At 45.4% G+C, this 20522-nt stretch overlaps 1 protein-coding gene and 1 long non-coding RNA gene across 3 annotated transcripts in view; one reads left to right on the forward strand and one right to left on the reverse strand.

Moving 5' to 3' along the window:
* Positions 1–20522, forward strand: part of LOC119497896 — a 152409-nt gene that overhangs the window by 42365 nt on the left and 89522 nt on the right. For both annotated transcript variants that reach the window (XM_037786325.1, XM_037786324.1), the window contains one exon: positions 15311–17142. In XM_037786325.1, the coding sequence (XP_037642253.1) occupies positions 15613–17142 (1530 nt within the window). In that variant the 5' untranslated portion in view covers positions 15311–15612. The remainder of the gene's footprint in view (positions 1–15310; positions 17143–20522) is intronic.
* Positions 3607–9728, reverse strand: LOC119497916. Its single transcript, XR_005209017.1, has 3 exons — positions 8833–9728; positions 5331–5481; positions 3607–3833 (listed from the first exon to the last, which is right to left on the reverse strand). It is a non-coding gene; the product is annotated as an uncharacterized LOC119497916 (long non-coding RNA).

Raw genomic sequence — 20522 nt, forward strand, 5'->3', positions numbered from 1 at the left:
GGAGAAAGAAGGAGGTAGAAGGAGAGGAGGTGCAAGAGATTGATGAGTGAGAGTGAGAAACTAATTCTCACTTCACTCTGGGCTGGAAGATTAAGGAAGATTAGAGAGATAGAATGAGGGAGGGAGAGAGAGAGATGGGGTGATAACTTCTACCACATGCCACAGAAAGATCTTTGAATGCCTAATACCCAGAGAGAGAGACAGAGAATGGGAGAGAGAGAGAGGGGGGGGGAGATTATGAAACAGAGTGAGAGGTAAAAAAACAACAACAGAGTGGATGCGCAGGGAAGACGGAGGAGAGAGAGAAAGAGCTGGAGTGACAAGAGGATGGATAGATAAGGACAGCAGCAAATCAGGCTCAGAGGGGTCCTAATGGTAGTGATCCGTGAGCGTATAAATGTCCTGTATATTAGAAGCCTTTTCTACCAGTGCGCAGTAATCCATGCCATGGGAGCACGGATACAAAATCCAGGTCATCTATATACCTCTCCAGCGCTCCGCTTTCACCGAGACTTCCCATTGGGATTCATTCTCTTCTTGTACTGTGCAAGTCTGTGTGACGGTATCTCTTACATTCTGTTCTTTCACTTGCAAAAAAGGGAAACCTATTTTCCATTCCCCGCCACTGACATCTATTTATTCACTCTCTTGACTGTTGGTGCAAAAATTTCAACAGAAACTAGCTATAGGCTGCCATATATTTTTTAAGGAGAAGTGGGGAGGCGGAATGAATGCAAAAAAAAAAAAAAAAGCACACATAGAAACTCGCGGGGCGCATTATGCGAACGCGCCCGCGCACACATCACGATGTGTTTGACGAATGTATGTGTCCACACACGCCTGCTACCAGAGAAGTTTCTGTTGGACAAGGAGGGAAAGAAAGAGAGGGGGAAAAAGAGAGGGAGAGTGCTGCAGTGGCAGACTCAATCCGTCATGCAGGATTACAGTGTAAGCTTCTCCACGGCCATAGATGTGGTTTTTATGGGAGAAACACAAGGCTTTTCTAAACGCAGCGGCCCCTGCTATCCCTGCTCCATATTAGAGACAAAGGCACGAGGGCGGAGGAGGGTGGAGGGGATTCTCCCCCTGCGGTCTTCGCCGTCTGACGGCTGCTATCTCCATCCCCGACGCAGGGAGAAAGGGCTTTCCAGGGGGCAGGTTGGAGGGCGACCTGGGCTCCCACCTCGGCGCCCTCACACGCCGGAGGCGGGATCATTACCGCACCTAAACGCCGAGGAAGAGGTGACCTTGGAAGGCAGCAAGAGACTCGCAGCTCTGCTTCTTTTTGATGCTGGGATTGGTGTGAAGTGGTGCTTTTGAGAGGATATTTCTGCCTGTGTGTGTCTTGTAGTGTGTGTGTGTCTGCCCCCCCGCATCTTAAATAGAATTTATAGTCCCAGCGCTGGAGCGGCGCCAGAACATCCCAAACATTACACAGCATGCGTGCACCCCGCAGAAAAAAAAATCGCCCTGAAAAATATAACACTGCCAAACTTTGATCTCCTACACCGCCCTGCAACACATCACCGAGACGGGCGAACTCGGCTTGGAAATCTTCCTTCAACATACACCCACACACTCGTTGGTCTTGTTTGAACTAGCATTGAAGAAGGTCCTACTAAAAACAACACCGCCGCAAATATTGTTGGAAAGCAAAAAAAAAAGGGAGGATAGTGAACCGCATGCCCACGTAGCAGAGAGGCTGTCGTTTCAGCTGACGGCCGCCCCGCTGAAAAGGAAGCTGCTGCTGCACCGCCGATGCTTTGCTGGATATTGCACAACATCTTGCTGCACAAAGCGCTCGGTTTTAATTTCCACATCCTTTATCCGATCCTCACCCAAGGTGGCCCCCGCGCTCTAACCTGCCAGAGATAGCGACTTAAACATGCCGCAATCTGCTCTGTCTCCCTGAGCCGCTGGAAAATAAACAAAACAACAAAGTGACCCAAATAGAGAGAGACAAAAGCGAAATGAATTTGAGATTGGGGCCACGTCATTAGAATTACAAAAATATACTGTCAGTTACGATGCAGAAGCAGGAGAAGACCCAGGGAGCATGAAAGTCACACTAAAAGGGGAAGGGGAAGGGGGGGGAGGGGGTGTATATGCTAATAAGGCTGGGATTTAGTGACTTCAACGAGGGGGATTAAAAGCTGTGACAGTACAGGCTTCCAGGCCCACGTGTTCACACAACGTTCAACCAGCGCAGCAGGCTACGATAAGGCAGCAGGACACAACAACATCCTTGGGATAGATGGTTCAGACAAAACACAGATAACGAGTCAGTGTTATGCGAGCAAGCAGAGTTCCATCTTTGATTTGGTGGAGCAAATGCATGGCCGGCACAACCAAATAAAGACTGGTCGATAATTTCTTCCGATTATTTCTCTGTTCTTTCATCCGCTGTTAACTACTATCAATAAAACTACACTTCCTGCAGATGTTTCACATTAAAAGCCTCTAAGGAAAGGTGATTATGCACTTTGAGCTGTAGGGAGGATTTTAATGTGACAGAGGAATTGTTGAGTTTCATTGGCGGTACCTCAAGGGGTCCTAGAGTGGATACCAGGGGACATGAACGAAAATTATGATTTAATGAATGAATTACATGGATGAATGTTATGTAGGCCTATCGGTGTATCCCAACCATTTCGGATGGTGACTACTCAGTCAAGCAATGTCTATTTGGGACTCCTCATCTCAGGCGGCTTGTCCATTTAAATACGGAGCATGTGTCTGGTCGGAACGGGATCGATTGCTTGGCTCACGGTAGCTTCCCAGTATTGCTGCTTACAGCTTTGTCAGGGGCTCATGCACCAAATTCGACAAAGCAATCCATAGGGTCCCTAACAATACACAAGCCAAGTGTGAAGTAGATCGGATGAGCGGTTCTTGAGATATGTAAAGGACATACGGGAAGACAGAGATCCCTCACTTTATTTATTCGATTTTAGAGGCTTCTTAGATTCATCCTGTGGTCCCAACTCCCAGGCTCTGGGCCTCTGCTATACTGTATAATCTGAAGTAGAAGGCTGGGCTGTGGCCTAATGCTTTTCAAAAAACAGTTCTGGTTCAGAGGGGGAAGTTGTTCCATACAGAAGATATCTGTTCTGGTTGTAGCTGTATGCTAGCAGCAGGGCTCGGTCAGGTCAGTCATTTAGTCAGTGGGTTGTGGTGTTGGTCAGTAAGTGGGTAAGTCAGTTGGTTACTTTCATCCACACTGAAATATCTGGACAAGTAATGGATGGATAAGCATTAAACTTTGTACAGACATTATTGGTCCCCAGAGGATGAATCAGTGACTTTGATGATCTCCTGACTTTTCATCTAGCACCACCACCAGCAGTAGGGCTGCTTGATTATGACAAAAAAACATAATCACGATTGAGATCATGATTATTTAAGAGGCTAGATCTATGAGGAACTTTGTGCTCTAGTAAACAATTTAATCATAAACATATTGGTTGTATAGATATGAATGGTGATGTCACAGCAAAAGAGTGACACCTGCAAAGCATGGTAAACGAGACGGGGTCCGTGTTTCAAGACGGGTCAGGTGGGTTGCTGACATCGCCGCACAGAGGACAGTCCGCCCCGGTTGACAGTCGGGCCGGGAGCAGTTAGCTCCGTCCCTCCCCGCAGGGAGAGAGGGCACAGCGAGCACTAAGTGGCGAGGTCCAAGCGGGTGGTGCTGTAAATCCTTCCCAAGCCGGCATAGAACCGGTCGTTGTGCACCACCACAGAGGAAATACGCCCGGCGAGGGCCATACGAGGGGATACTCTCACACCGAGCGCCCGTCCTTGACTCGCCCAATGTCATTTCCGCTGTTGAGCTGGATTCATAACACAAGACAAAACGAGAGCATCATTGCAAAATGGCACGCAGCACAATAATGGTTTATTATCTTGTTTTCATAATCGTTGGAAGCTATAATCGATTAATTGCACAGCCCTAACCAACGAGTTAAAATTGCGAATCATTCGTAGTTCATACTGTAGAAGATTTATCCTAATGACTTTGGCGGTCTCCTGACTTTTTACTATAAAACGAACAACAGGTTTACATTTTTGGTTCACTGTAAAAGTTCTATCGAATGGATTGCCCTAAAATTTGGTACAGACATCCATGTCCCTCACAGGATGAATTGTAATATCTCAACTGAACTTTCATCTTGCACCATCATCAGGTCAAAACATTATACCTGCAAAAACATCAGCAAGCTACCATAATCATGAAGAACATGTTGCCATGCTGATGTTTGCATTTAGCTCATCCCTCTGATGCTACTACAAACTGAACAAACACCCTTTCACCATCAAATTATCACACACCTGTTTTTGCATCCAGCCCCACCCATAGTAGCAGATTACCCTTAAACCCTGAACACCTGTTGAGAACACATTCAGAGAAAGTTTTCGGTGCACAGCGGAGGCTTATTGATTCTATCAGACGCCCATTAAAAGCTCGATCTCGCCTCTCTTCCTTCGCCGCCCGCCTGAATGGGAGATAAACATGAAAAAGATCCTTCAATGTAAATTGAAGAGAGAGTCGGGCCGATTAAGGCGGAATATTAACTGTCATCACTCACTCTCCCTCTTGGCCAATAGCCTTGGTGCCTTCCTACAATGTGCCATATCCTCCCTGGCAATCCATCACATATTATCACCGGCAACCTTGGGAGTGTTGTGTTTATTCATCTCTGAAACGACCCTCTCTCACCTCCCCGTGTCCTCTCCACCAGCCTCTTGTCCAGCCTCAGTGCCTCTTGAAAGCAACACCCTTGAAAGGTAAACAGCAGAGGTGTATGTGTGTGTGTGTGTGTGTCGTGAATTAAACCCAAGACAAAATCTTTTCAAGTGCGTGGCAGTAAAGTGCCTCTCTTTCCAATAAAGGACTAACTTTATTAACCTGATCTATGATGCTTTGTGGCTAACAGAGATGACAGGTGAGCGTACTCTGAGCTCGTGCCAGAAGGTCCTTTTAGTACGTAATTTTCTTACAATCTGTCTCTGACAGCTTGCATGAAATATTCTGTCTTTTCACTTTCTTTTGCACAAATCTTGATATACATAGTATTCACACACACACACACACACGCGCACACACACACACACACACACACACACACACACACACACACACAGAGCTTTGGGGGAGACGAGTCCATCCGCAATTCCCAAGGACTTTTTGCTGAAATGTCAGCCAGTGTGTTGAAAGGATCAGATAGCTTTTTGATGTTGCACATGCAGTCAGGCAGAAGCAGACGAGAGACAGGCTTGATAGGCATCAGGTGTAATTTTGGTAACTGCTTTGGCAGCTGATGACTCACCATTCAGAAAACGCAGGCTGAGCACCTGCCTAGAAAGACTCAGACCAGATGAGCTGCCCGATGCAAGAAACATCCGCTGACCTTTGTGCATGAAGATCATCGAAGCCGATCGGTTCCGTCAACTTCTCTGGCGGAGAAACTGCACAGGGGCCTAAAGGTGGAGAGATGCAGTTGTAGTTCAGTAACATCATAATCATTTTCGGTGGCCATATGATGTAGTCAGAAGCAGGATCATCCACCATGAAAAGAACATTGTGTTTTTTTTAATAAAGGATAGAAAAGATTTCACCTCAGAAGTGGTGTTCATAAATCATAGAAATGAGCAAGACCACATTTGAGATTAAATCAACCTTACTGTTCTATGTGAACTTTAGTTTTACAGTGCGTGGTCTTCATGGATTGTGTTTGTTTGCCTTATGGTCAAGTTGTTGTCCGTCATTCTCATTAAGATACAGACTGTATTAAGCAAATCAGGTATCGGCCATAACGTGACCAATACACATTAAATACAGCTTTAGTGCATCAGAAATCCCTGGCCTTATGTTGCCTTATAAAACATTCCCATGAGTTCCACGCAGTGAGGTACACATATCTTAAATTTGCAACCCTGTCTTCATAGAAATGACATTTATGGACAACTAATTTCCAACAGCAAATACGCTCAGCACTATTAAAGGTGCTGAATTCAATATCCGTAGCAGTAATATAGCATCAAACAACTATTTGCTATGTAAAGATATAGAGGAGTAATGTCTACCTGAGCAGAGATTGAAGTCTCTCTCCTTCTGTGTGTGTTGTAATCAGAGTTTCTCCTCGCTTTGTGACATAGCTGGTCGGCCGAGCGTTCCTTTTAGTGCATGTTTGTGCACGTGAGCGTGCCCCGCTGGCTAGCTCACGACACTGTTCTGCACTGCTCTAATATGGTGGTTACAGCTGATAACGCCGAAACGTAGCACCCACCCTCAGGTTAACACTGTTAGCTCTGTTAGTGCATTCGCTTTAGTTTCCACTGTTAGCAGCATTAGCAGCGTGGGCTCGCCGTCGCCATGCTGAGAGCCGTTAAGAGGCAATGGAAATGCTCCCAATCTTGTATTTAGCACCTTTAAACTTTGTCATGGTTGTGTTTAGGCACTCACAGCATTGGTTAAGGTTAGAGAAATATTGTGGTCTTAGTTTAATACAGAAAAAGTCAGCAGTGACTTGAATCACAAGACAATTATTATTAATAAAAAACCAAGATCTTTCCCTAACCTTAAAGTTAACTTTAAGTGCCTTTGTTGTCTAAACCTAACCCCAGACAGGACTCAGGACTGGTGTCAGACTAAATGTAGTATAATCCAGGGTTTACAGCGATCACATTTGTCAGCACAACGTGATCGGGAAAACAATTTAGTAATATATAACGCCATTTCCAGGAGACAAGGTTGGGAAAAAGAGAAGGCTTGTATCCGATCCTAGCTTCAGATACTCCGAGTTGAGGTATCAGTATCAGGAGAGAAAATGTTGGGTTGGTGCATCCCTTGGAGCAATATTAATAAAACAACGTCCCATGCGAGAAAACGGTAAAACAGTGCAGTGCTGAGATTCACCTCACTTTTATGAAGTTCACTACCCTCCTGCTCCACCTGCAGAGATTCGTACTGCTTTACTGTTGCCATGCTACAGTAGTTAGTTAAACAGACAATTTATGATCAAATTAAGTAGTTTTGTGTACGGCTACTTATGCATGATTTATAACTTTAAAAGGCCTGAATGACGAGCAGAATTTAGCAGTAAATCACAGGCGCTCAGTGGGTCAGCGCTGTCACTGTTGGTATATCCACACACTCTTAGCCAGCACTTTAACTTACGACCAGACGGATCAGACTGAGGACTTCTTGAACCTGCGCCAAGGCAGTAAGATATGGGCAACAAATGTTGTCCCTGTCGTGACCTACTGGCACGTCTTCTGGCATTGTGATTCTCTGGACCGTCTACTGTCAAGATTTATTTGATCTTTATGGCACCTCTCACAGTTTATATACTGTAGCCTAAGATAAAACAGCAGCTGAGGAGCTTGCAGTACACAGTAGAGCTGGAGCCAGTTGCACGGGGCTCTTTGGACGTCCAAAATGTTGGTACAATTACAAAACGGCAATAAAATTTAGCTAAATGACCAAATGACATCAGCTGGAGAGCATAACCAGATATTTCCCACGACTACACTGCACTACTAAATCTGAGTCTTACAGGTACAGTGTCTAGCATTATATTCTATTAGCCGAAATGTAATATAATATTCATAACTATGTTTTCATCAGTATATAATCACCTGAAACTGAGAATCATGTTTTAATTAACTTAGAATGAGCCGTTTATATCTACATAGTGAGCGCGTCCTCTTCTCAGAGTCCGCCATGTTGCTCTGCCATGTTTCTACGGTAGCCCAGTAACGGCGGAAACGTGAGCCGCAGAGTGCAAAACCGTGTTACCGCCAGCCGCCGTCTGCCTTCCATTGCTCCTAAAGTAGTGTTATTATGGTAAAGGTGACCTCTGAGGGAGATGAACGACGTCATCATGGTTTTGCACTCGGCGGCTCACGTTACGGCAGTCTTGGAGAGGGAAGAGTGAGCGGAGGGCAAACTCAGTTGGTTGCAATCTGCAACCACACCGCTAGATACCGCCAAATCCTACACACTGTCCCTTTAATGCGTGAGCTGCGTTTTTGTTGTAGTTGGTCGAGGTGGAGATTGTTTTTAGCTACTTTATAAAGTATTGGTCAGTTTTAAAGTTCTAATCATTAAATATTTAACGAAATTAAATATATTATATACTATTCATGCATTTTTCAGAAATAGTCTTTCAATATATTTTCTATAATACCTCTTTATATGGTAGTTTAGAGTCCGCCACATGGATTAAAATTTCCTTGACATGTACAATGGATTCAGGAAAATATTCATGCATTACTGTTTGTACTTTTATCTCATTGATATTATCCTCACTGTTTTACTGCTACAGCTGTATCAGAGCTACATCAAATGACTGCTAATGCAAACCTTTAACTAGCTAGCAAGCTTTAATGGTGCAACCCACTTTGATAAAACACTAGCTTTGTGATCAGTATGAACTTTGGATGGCTTTCCACAAAGCTGGTGCAGCCCAGTCCTGTATCTTATTGTAAAAAAATGCTTTTAACAAGCTTGAACTCTCTCATCTCTCATGTTTGCTCTTTTCATTGCACACGCTGCAGTGTTCTTGCCGGATGCTCTACAAGCCTCTGACTCTTGCCATTTAATGTAACCCCATTGATCTAGCTGAGAGCCAAGCAAATCCAAAGCCCCCTGGTCACAGCTCTGTTACACTGAGTCTTTTTAGTCTTAATCTCACCAATAGGCAAACAGCCACCCATAAGCGGGCTGAATTTCACAGCTCTTACACCATGCAAAAACTGTAAATTCATGCCACTGTTTTTTTTGTTGTTGTTTTTTTACCGTAAAGCCGTCAGTGTCACTTTGTTTACCTGCTGTTGCTGCTCCACTCGTCCCCCACAAACCTCTGGGGGATTATCATATGTCCATATAGGCTGGCACTATGTGGCCTACTATCCCAAGGGAGGTTAACACCTGCTGTCAGTATATCAGTGAGGCTGTGACAGAGACAAGGCCGGGGACAGAGGCGAAGACGGCGCTCTCATACATTAACAGCCGAAAGCCCCCGCTGCTTTTTTCACCTCCTCACACGCTGACAGGTCGGCTTTTATCTGCCGAGGTTCAAGGCGAGGACGGAGCTGCTTTATGGCGCTTTGCACTTAAAACTACCCGCTCGGTCTTCCAAGGAGGACCCCCCCTCCTCCTCCTCCTGCCGCCGCCGCCGCCACCGCTGTCCTCTTCTCACCGACACCCACAACCATTCCCATGCACTTCCTCATACTCCATCTCAAGCTCACCTTTGTTGCTCCATGCATAATTCTTTTAGGGGGTGGCTGCTTTTTTCTCTTCCCTCCTAGTGTGAGAGAGCGCTCCCTTTCTTCTCTTTGACTTCACTGCGTCCAGAGAGGCAGTCCCTGGAGCTTTCCTTAGATATAAGGGGTAAAATGAGGATTTCTGCGCGTCCTCAGGAATATGAGGAGTATTCAAGTTTTTGTGCGTGTCCTCGTGAGGGGGGATGAATGTGGCTTTGTCCAGGCTTCTTTTTTTTTTTACGCATAAATAAATGTTTTTCCTCTGGAGAATGTTTTGTCAACAGGGCTTGAAGTCCCACTTTGTGTTCATTGTTGAGGAAAGGGTGCGCAGCGTGGGCGTGCTGCCGCCGCCGTGTGCCAGTTCGACAGGAGTGTTACCGAGAGAAAAAGAAGATTGACAGTCAGGCGAGGTGGTGAATCGCAATTAAAAATTTTCAGTCCCGTTCAGTTGGTGACAGCTCGCGATCGATGGCGAGGATCTTCCTCCAATACTAACGATTGAGAAGGCCATTTGAATTTAACGGGGAATGTGACCAGATAGGGGGAATCCATTAAGATATTTACGGCCCCAATTAAAACTGCAGTAGGCATTATGTTTTGAGCATCATTGGGCAAAAATTCCATAATAACCTTTCAGCATATTGTAATTCAAGTGTTCTGAGAGAAAACTAGACTTCTGCACCTCCTCATGGCTCTGTTTTCAAGGCCATGTCATTTCAGACAGAGAGCGTTCCTATTGGCTGTTCATTCAGTGGAGGCAGCTGTCAATCACTCGCAAACACTGATCAAACGGTCAAACTAGGCAGCGCTGATAAAATATGAATTAATACTCTGTTACTGTAATGCCTATTTCTCGCATCAAATGTTTTCAGAAACATCTTGTAGTGTACTGTTTAGCTGTAAAATGAGAGAGTTTGCTCCGGCTGGTGGGCGGTGCTTGGTATTTCCTCAACTGATCTCAACATGGCTGTACAGTTCACTACAAGATGTTTCTGAAAACATTTGAAGCTAGAAATATGCATTACAGTATCAGAATATTGATTCATATTCGATCAGCGCTGCCTAGTTTGACCGTTTGATCGGAGTTTGCAAGTGATTGACAGCTGCTCAGAGACGGCAAGGCTCCAGCTCAGCTCTGATTGGTTGTTTTCCTGCGGTCTGTGATATCTTGCAGATGCCATTAGGAGCACCAGAGGACGCCGGAGGACACAGAGACACATGATTTTTTTTTTCAGATTACCTGTCTCATGCACTACTGTCAGGATATACTGACCGTTTTATAAAAATAACTTTTTTTAATCATATTTACTCCATTTCCACCCACTGCAGCTTTAAGCTGGTGACAGCTCACGATCGATGGCGAGGATCTGCCTCCAATACTAATGATTGAGAAGACCATTTGAATTTAAGGGGGAATGGGACCAGTATGGGGGAATTCATTAAGATATTTACAGTCCTGATTTATCAGGCCACTAAGAAACTTGTGTGAAGAATTTGCAAAAAAACAGCTGGATTCACATAGTTTTAAACTCTTTGAGAATATACCGCAGCCATACATTCTCTAAAGCTCTAATTAGGAAACTCCCTGGAGATACCAACTCTGTAACACCCTATCATCTCTATTTGCTCTACTAGAAATCATGGCACCGTATGGAAAGGCTCCAGGTGAAATCCCCATCCTGATGCTCGCCGGTTCCACGAGCATGAAAACAACACTTTTTGCCGTGTTACATTATATAAAACTCTAATGAGGAAATATGAGCTCCCTTGCGCTTCAAACCGGAGCACCCAATTATCTTCACTTACTGCTGCACAGGCCGATGCGTCCAGGGTAATGGCATAACAATAGCTCTGCCCAAAGGTGCCCGGCACAATGTGAAGGGCTGTGACACGAATCAATACGTTACAGAAATGCCTCGACTCGGCTCCGAGTGGAATTTTGGCCTTGAAAATGGTGTAAAAAGATAAAAAGGATCGAAGAATAAAAAGTGTTTTTTTTTTTTTTTCCCCTGCTTTGACGCTTCAAAGAAAAAAACCTCGCATTGACAAAACGTCCTGCGTTTTAAATTTTTGCTCAGCTGGGCGACAGCGCCATGTTGATATTCTGCCCTGCATCCCGCCACCTGCCCCAGGCTTGTTAACAAGGTGCCCGTGGCAATGATTGCCTGGCCATCAAACTCCCAGCTGATAAGTTCCTCTGGGAGAGAGAGGAGCTCTGTCATTGAATTCACCCCGATCGCCTCCTCATGCTGTACGTTCGAGATAACACGCAGCCAAACCCAGCCTCGCATCCGCCGTAATGGCCTCGGTGATGTTTATATAGAAATTATTCCATGCATTTCTGCTCAGCATGTTCCAACTCGTCTTATATATAACTAGCGGATGTATCCTATTTTATGATTTGATGACTAGATTTATCCGCACAATTATGGCATTGTCGTCAAGATGGTAGCCAGCGAGACACCTGTCACTCCCAATGTGGCAAGGCCGAGGAAGGAGATTGGCTGATTGATTGAAGCCTCGGAGAGCACAGAGGGTGAGGGACGCGGTGACAGCCATGTGATTGACACAGATGAGAGAGGAAAAGAGGATAGGAGCGAGCGTCAGTTAGAGGACAGGATACTAAAACAATAGCCAGTTAAAGAGAGGGGACAGAGGGAGATTTAGGGAGATAGATAGGCCGAGGATGAGACAGGTGGTGAGTGGGAGAGGTGGGAAAAGAGAACGCGGAGGAGGGGGTGGATAATTTTTTTTTTTTACTGTTCATCAAAAGGCTTTTTCTTAGTGAAAGAGAGATTGAGAGAGAGGAGGCCGAGGACGTTGAGGAGAAGATGAGAGAGAGGAAAAGGGTGAAAAGTATTCCAGGAGGAACGTCCCAACTTCAGTCATGCCCCAGCGAATGTGCTGACAGGGTCTGTCTGCGCCACAGCGGAGCAAGTGTCACACACTCTGACAAACCACACCGCGCTGCACAGGACAAGATGAAACTGGAACTGCTTAACCCACAGCACACAAGTTTCACCAAATATATCAACGTTAAATACAGTTTTACAGACTTTGCTAGTTTTGTCTACGGAAAAATTAAATTTAAAAACACACTCCACCGATTTAACACATGAAGGTCAGCCTGCTAATCATGAATACTACTATTCAACATTCAAACAGCTCAATCAGAAGAGACTCCATTTCAAATGAACAATAATTTATTACACGGTGCATGATAGGATGAATAGTGTAAAGTCTTTAGACTCCATCGTGAGGTAGTTTCTTGAAAGGGGGCAGTGATGCCGTGGTGAGATTCGTAATATCCCCCAGCGGAGTCTAGACACTGGTGGTGGTGGTGACAGGAGTTGCTGAAGGGATGAGGAGCAGGATTTAGCACTGGATATGATGAAGACTGGAGCTGAAGGGGTGGAGGCGGGTCACATCGGTTCGTACTGCGATGACAACTGACAGCAGCAGAGAGGAGAACCGTTTTAATTTGATAGCAACGATATGATTGGCTCAGGGAGATCGTGTTTGGTTAACTAACGGTGAACGCTCGTGAGAGAGACAGAGAGATTTGTGAATGAATGAAAGTGTAAAGAGAGTCTCCCTGACTGAACTTCTGCTAAACTAAACTATGCATTATGTCTTAGAGCTTTCTAAATTCTGAGAAAATAACCCTGATGATGTCATTAAATGGTAAATGGACTTATATAGCGCTTTTCTAGTCTTCCGACTACACAAAGCGCTTTACACTACATGTCAGCATTCACCCTTTCACACACTGTCATACACTGATGGCAAAGGCTGCCATGCAACCTGCTCATCAGGATCTAATCTAAATACTCATTACAGTTTTTCTCAATTGTTTACACACAAATACTGGTACTTGACACACAATGACCACAACATGTAACTCATGCACCAACCCCCTGAACCAATTCTGCTAAACTACAAGCACAATTCCTGCTTTACACTCAAATTGCAGTTCTAAAACACACTTTTTTCAAAACACTACACACAATTCTCTGCATTTGGCACAATTTTCATGAAGAAAATCTCGTTTTCACGAGGAACACACTGTCATTCAAAATTCTAAAGTCAATTGCCCTACTATGCACACTGACTCATCACATGGGCAAACACCTGTCACACAGTGTTACAATTAGCAATCAGTTAATGCTTTTCATGGCTGGATTCGACATGCTAAGCGATATTTCCCCCGCTGCTTGGCCAGGGAAAACATTGCTTGTGATGTGGATGAGGTGCTGTGGCCAGACCGAAACAGAAGAGAGGATGCAGCATAGTTTTTTTTTTCGTTTTTTTTTTACTGTAACTGTATACAGTAAATTCTTCTGTTGTTTTGTATGTAGACCACTGTATGTGCAACTTTGTGTTGGTTGGGATGTACACTGTGTACATTGTTTTTGTGGGGAAAATAAAATATATTTGTTACCGTGTATTTATGTGTTCTGAGTATAAAAACAATATTCTAAAATATTTTACAACACACTTATGTATGTACTGTCTGTAGTAAGAAAAAAAAGGCCTAAGTCATTATGATGAATGGAGAAGAAGTGTTTTCCATTCATCATAGTGTTTTACATTGAGCACATCAGTGTTCAACTGGTTCTTATAAATGTCTATTCATATGATGGTTTGTGTGTGTCATTTGAAAACAAAATACCATTTTGAGAAGAAATAACATTGTTTTGAATGTAAAGTTTCATTTTGCAGGAGAATTGAGGGGTTTTGCCCATTGTGTGTGTGTTTTTTGATTTGTGTGTAGAGTTCTGAGAGTATGAGGCATGCTTTCAGAAAATGTGTGTAAACAATCGAGAAAAACTGTAATACACCGATGGCACAGCCTTCACTTCGTCGGAGGATTGGGGAGCGACGATGATTAACGTCGTTTGTTGCCTCATGGCTGGTATGTGCAGCTCTGGATCTCTGGTTACGTCATTGGCCGCCGCAGTGTGACGTTGGGTTGCGTTTCTCCAAAAGTTGATCTGTTTCAACTTGCTGCCCAAACTCACTATCCACATTCAAAGAGAATAGGAGTCCCGCCGTTTTCATCCTACCGCCAGATTTGGTGTGAACGCAGGCTAAATGCTATAGAATTGCATTATGGGAAATGTAGGATCCAGTATTTTTGGAGCTTGACCCATGCTAGAGACTAAAAGTCATATAACAGCCTCTGCTGCTTCGATTTTGAGCATTCTTTTTGAAAAATCTGTGTCTTGTGAGTCCTTCAACGTTATGGAAGTGCGATGCCAAATTGAGCTGGAGTGCCTCTTTAAATTGTTATTTTTTTTAATTACATGCGCCTGTCTATTTCTTTACACAGTAATAATAAACAGTTTTTAATGTTGATTCAATCTGGCAAACAGCCACATGATTGACATTATTTGTCAGACGCGTAGGCTGATGTTACTGAAATACTACTGAAGTGTGCTCCCTCTTATCTGAAAACAAACGCACTGATTGATATCTGACATTTTGATTTGGCGTAGGATTTCCATTTGAGGCTCGAGTGCATGAGAGGCACTTTGAGAGCGCGAGGAACCTTTTACATCGCTCAAGGCGCCGCGTACAACAAAGTGCATCTGCATCTCGGATGCTTGTGTTGGGATTCTAACTGACTGATCAAAGCACGTTATTAATCCAGCTAATTAATCAGGCATCAAAGTGATATGAAGCTCGCTGGTCCCTTTTTTGCACTGCAGTCCAAAAATCCTTGACAGTTGTTCCCATTAATAGCTGCTCAGAGCGTGTTATCCTATCTTTTTTCCCCATGTAGAATAGCAAGATGATAGCTTTGTCTCCGTCTATCTAAGAGATGTGAGAAAGAACACTTGGGTCATTATGGAGGTATAAATGGATATGTGTTTTGGGCCTGAAAAGCCCTCTGTGCTTGTGAAAATGTGATTGCTGCTCTGTTAAAAGCTCTGTCCTGCCCGCTTGTCTCCTACCTGTCTACGCCGCTTCACTTTTAATTAATGCAGTGCAATGATTAAAGTTTTAACTTAATTATCTTTATCTTTATTCTCAGGGTGTCCAACTCTCCGTGGGAGACTGAATGAGACGCCTCGCAAGAGGAGTGGGAAAAAAACAGCAGAGCGAGGCTTGGTGAGATAGAGGAAGATATTAGGCAGCGTGGAAAAAAACAAAAAAAAAGGGAGAAGGAGTGAGTGACACCTGCCCTCCAGCTCAGTGTGAAGGGCACGGAACGAGAGAGTGAAGAGGAGGGGCATGAAAAGAGGGAAAACAGAGGAGAGAATGAAGACAACCGGAAAACAAGGCCTGCCTCACAGCAAACCTCGCTCAAATTAGGACGTCTCGCCACAAGACAAGATGATTACAAGAAATCTGCTCCTATTGGTCTCCCTGTGCCTGTGGGAGGGGCCCGCGGGAGGCGCCTCGGCCAGTAAGATCGTGCGTAGGAGAGGAGTGGGCGCGTCGCACGTGCTGAAGCTAGGGGAGAGCAGAGCCGTGGACCAATGGGACGCAAGCGTGGACGCCAATGCAATGCCCGTGGTGACTCTCAGAAACGTTATTAGTCACGAGCAGGCGGCTGACATTGGATCTTTTTCTCATTCCAAAATATTGCAGAATCGTGCCGCTCCGTCAGCCGCTAACAAGGAGAGGCAAGCTTTCAAGCCCAAGCGCGAAGTCGACTCTGTCAATAAAAAAGAAGCGACTTCGCACATGTTAGCCAATAACAAGGAGCTAAACCAGGAAGTGAAGAAAATCAAGAACAACACCAAGAATGCTGAGACTTCTACCAACAGAGGGAAGGCATTCACGATCCACCATAAGCCAGATCTACACGCCAATAAAACCAGGTTTAAATCAGGCTCCAGATCCCGGAGCAGACCTGATCTGAGTGTCCACACTACAGGCGTGCCAGGGAAAGGATTCAGCATAGATTCGAACCGAAAGCTGAACCTCACCGGCAGCTACGGGGTTCTGAAGCTGCTGTCGAAAGAGAACCTAGTTAGGATCGTCAATTCCCAAATGCAGAGCGTTCCCAGCCTGAGCTTTCCGAGCAAGGGCAGCCGGAGCAGGAAGAGAGATTTGATTGACGTTAATCACAGACAGTTAGAGGCTCAGAAAGCGCCGAGACAAGATATGGCTGTCACTCAGCTCCACACTGGATTTGATAATCAGACTGCACTTCCCTATTTAAGCCCAGTCACCACACCGGATCTTAATCGTGACCAGGGAGCCAACACTCGTGTTAATCCACTAAGCGAAGTCAACCCGGCTTTAAGTAAAGGGCAGGGCAGCTCGGGAACGCAGGGTTCAGAGAGCGGCGATAGCAAGAGCAAACACCTCGTACGTTTACTGTCAACGCCTCGCAGCGAGGTTAGTCTCAGCCCCGAGAAAGAAGTAATAATCAGCCAAACAGAGCGGCCATTTACATCGACAAAACATCTCCCGCTGTATGTTCCCTCTGAAACAAATGACTCTCCGCCGTCTGTGCTGACAATGCGACCCCTGGGAGTGCAACCGGGGAACAGAGCCGCAGATCCCCACAGAGACCCATTAACAGAGTCAGCTTACACAGCTCAAACAGAACTCAGCACAGCTCAGTACCCCGCAGATGAAGACAACCAACTTGTCAACAGCAGTCATGTCCTGAGGCTCCACCCAGCCTCCGAATGGAGCCGAGACACAAAAGACGCCGGGACGCAAGCTGTCGATCCGGATAACGGGAAGGGCCTCGTGTTCGAGGAGGCGGAGGAGTCGGAGGTGGAAGAGGAGGTGCACGACCGCATGGAAGTGAGGGGGTCGCGCTCTCGCAGCAGGAGGAGCTGGATCTGGAACCAGTTCTTTGTGATCGAAGAATACGCCGGGCCTGAACCCGTGCTCATCGGACGGGTAAGGAAAAAGAAAAAACTTCATTCATCATTCAGAAGGGCTGTGAACTGTTTTATGAATATTTAAGACATCGTTACAAGTCACTTACATGGCTTAGTTCACCTCAGGTCCTTCTCTCAGGTACACATCTTAAACAAGAAGCGCTTAGCATGATTTAACCCCAACGGTCACGCTCCCAGTTTTTCTGTGCATTGTTATAAACCCGCAATTGGAATTGATTTACATTGCTCCAGAGCGATTCGGTGCCTTCCAGGTAGCAGTAAAAACTTCAATGAATCAATGGTTTACTGAGGCGCAACAAAAGCCCCCAGATCCCCCTGTGCCCAAGGGGCTGGTCATGATCACGACCAATCTGCACCCGCCAATGGAAATTGACATATCCAGGAGAATTAATAGCTTTACTTTTCCCTTCCAACATTGATCCTTACCCCAAGGCAGAAAGCAAGAGTAGTCCGAGTGTTCCCTCATTTCCCTGTAGGTCAGGCCTGTCAGCTCTCCTCCCTCATGGTCAGAGGTCTGCAAGGTCCCGCTAATGCTATTCCATTCAGACTGATTTACTCTTGGTTTGACAGGATTTATCATCGCGTTCACCCTCGGCACAATGCACACAGGGGCGCAGTCCTATCGCTCTGCTCCGTAATTTATTGGAATCATCGACTGGGCCCCGGCGCCCTGGCGCCACGCTCCCTCCTCCCTCCTTTGAGCGGATGAGCAGATGAGCATGGAGGAGGTCACGTGGACTGGACAGAAGGTGTCTCGGAGCCCTGCTCTGTAAATGGCTGCGCTCTCGGTCCTCAGCATGCGCCAACTGTCTCAGTACCCAGCTGTGGTAGATGAGCTAATTTATAAGCCTGTGTGGCCAGTTTGCTGAACAAATGAATAGTAATGATCCCTGTGTGACTGCTGCAGGCTGCTGGAAGCCACAGAGTTGGAAGCTGGCGCGTGCATGTGTGCGAGTGCTCGTGGTTGCGCTGGTGGTTAAGAGCTCCGGCTCAGCGGGGGGGCGTCTCGCACTCGATATAGACCAAAAAAGGCCTAAACTGCTTTGTGTGTTTTAGATGTTAATATCCAGGTGCGCACAGATGGACAGGGGCTCTGCAGCCCTCGTGCACAGAGATTAGCCAACATTTAATTTGGCTGTTTTTGCCTTTACACTATGACTGATGACAGCCTGAGCCGGATACTATGAAGCACTGTTAGTGGCCGTGGAGAAGATGCTCGAGCTAACGGTCCAGCTTACAGATGGCACCGCGTGTAAAGCCATTAGTGCCAATCTGCTGTGTCAAGCAGGTATTTATGCCAGCACATTGTATGGCACTCAAGAAGGGAACACCGCCAGGCCACACACATGCCCGTATGATAGCGCTGACACTTGGAGTACGCCCAGAACGCTATTGTGACTGTGTGTTTGTGTGTGTGTGTGTGTGCTGGGCCAGAGATGTGCATGATTAGTACCCTACTGTATTAGACAGTGACGGCACACATGCATAATGCTCTTATAGATCATAATACGCTTATGAATCTTTAATCCTCCGCTCTGCTCCAGCGCAGGCCGGCGCTATAGGTAGAGGGATCAATGCGGACACGCTGCCTTGTTTTTTTCCCTCTATCAGGGACCTGATTGCGCTTTAACGGAGAGAGAGCCGTGATAGAGAGCGTGAAGAAATTGACTGTAAAGCTCCACCTGCCAGATCCAACATGGTCCAAATCCAGGCTCAATCAGCTGCAAACACTCTCGCCTGTGACTCACAACACGTGTCTCTCCTTCAGTCGGCTATACACCGCGTCCGCACACTCAGACACACAAAACGTGTTCATCTGAAGGTGTGATTCTGTATTTAATTGTGGACTTAAAAAAATCCGCCCCCTAACACTGATTCATGCAGTGATTTTTTTTTTCTATGATCTCGGACAGTGGATAAATCGCTACTAAAGCTGGAAACAAGAGCCAAGACTCTAATCTGTGATGTCAATGTGAGACAAAGGCTCTGCTGCTGAAGTGATAATGAATTAAGGGGCCAACTTTGTGGACACTGTGACATCACCCAGTCATTTTGCCTGGATATTTATAAGCACTTTTGTTAGAAGTGCTATAAAAAAAACAGCTGGTATTGAATCTAAAAGAAGCAGCCAATGAGTCACCAGCTGTCCATTCGCTTATGTTTGAGTGGCCCTTTAAATCTCTTAATACCATCAAAGATCTAAGTTTTTATTTAGTGTAGTATCTTCTTTTTGGGGAGTCGTCAGGTTGCCAAAAAGGGCAATAAAAACACATCTCTCTCACTCACACACACACACACACACACACACACACACAGACCTACGCACAAACATGCACATATTCGTGCAAACACGCAGACAATGCCATGTTACTATATTTTCTCACGCTGGAGTGTCTGCCCCATGATAATTGTGAATTCAATTGATGCTGTCACATGGTCTGTAATGGGGTTTCAAGTGATTGCAGAGGCAGTGTGAAAGAAACACAGATTTTTCTTGAGGAGAAAAGGCGCCTCAGCAGAGCTGGGATTAAGAAAAAAAACTAAAAGCACCACTTTCTGATTAGCTTTTCTTCCTCTCTTCCTCTCCTCTTGAAATGCAAACTCCCTAACACCTCACGTGGGGAGCCAACGTGACATAATATAATGGTTTCTCCCTCTTTGGGAGGAAATTCCAACATCTCCATCTTGCCCTGTTTCACCTTTTTAACATCTGAGGTGCATGTGCTACCTGGAAAGTCTGCGAATGCGCATATGTAATCCAACAGCGCGACGGCAAATGGACCGAGGCTATCACCATCATTAGCATATCATTAACATCAGCATGCATATACATAATTCATAGTTAGTGAAATATGCCTGTGTTACACAATTAACATGATTGTCTTTGCCACGTATGATACTCACACTGCAGCACAGTATGAACATCAAACATGCAGACATCACTGTGAAGCAGTAATTAAATCAGATTCAGGCACGCCAAACAATACAGACCAGTTCCCCAAGGTGATGATACTTAACTCTCGTATTACGTTGAATCATTCATTAACAGTCACCGCTGAAAATTGCTCGGCAAAATGCAGTTAAGAGATTCCTTCAGCCCGAAGGCATCCAAAGATATATGAATGACACAGTTATTGACCGTTCTCCTGCGCCTCCGGGTGCAACGTGCGCACCCATGATATTGCGAAATAAAGCGCTCGTGGGAAGCTGGTGGTGCGATGCAAGGGGCGAGAAGGGGGCTGTAACAGGAAGTTAAGTGCTGGTGTTTGAGACTGCGTACGTGTGCGTGCACATTATGTTTTTCTTTGATGCTCACTCTTGCAAAGCCCTTTTAGTCATTAGCCACAAGCCAGTGTTGGAAAAGTAACTAAGTACATT

This window comes from Sebastes umbrosus, chromosome 12, assembly GCF_015220745.1.
Source record: "Sebastes umbrosus isolate fSebUmb1 chromosome 12, fSebUmb1.pri, whole genome shotgun sequence".
Lineage (NCBI taxonomy): Eukaryota > Metazoa > Chordata > Actinopteri > Perciformes > Sebastidae > Sebastes > Sebastes umbrosus.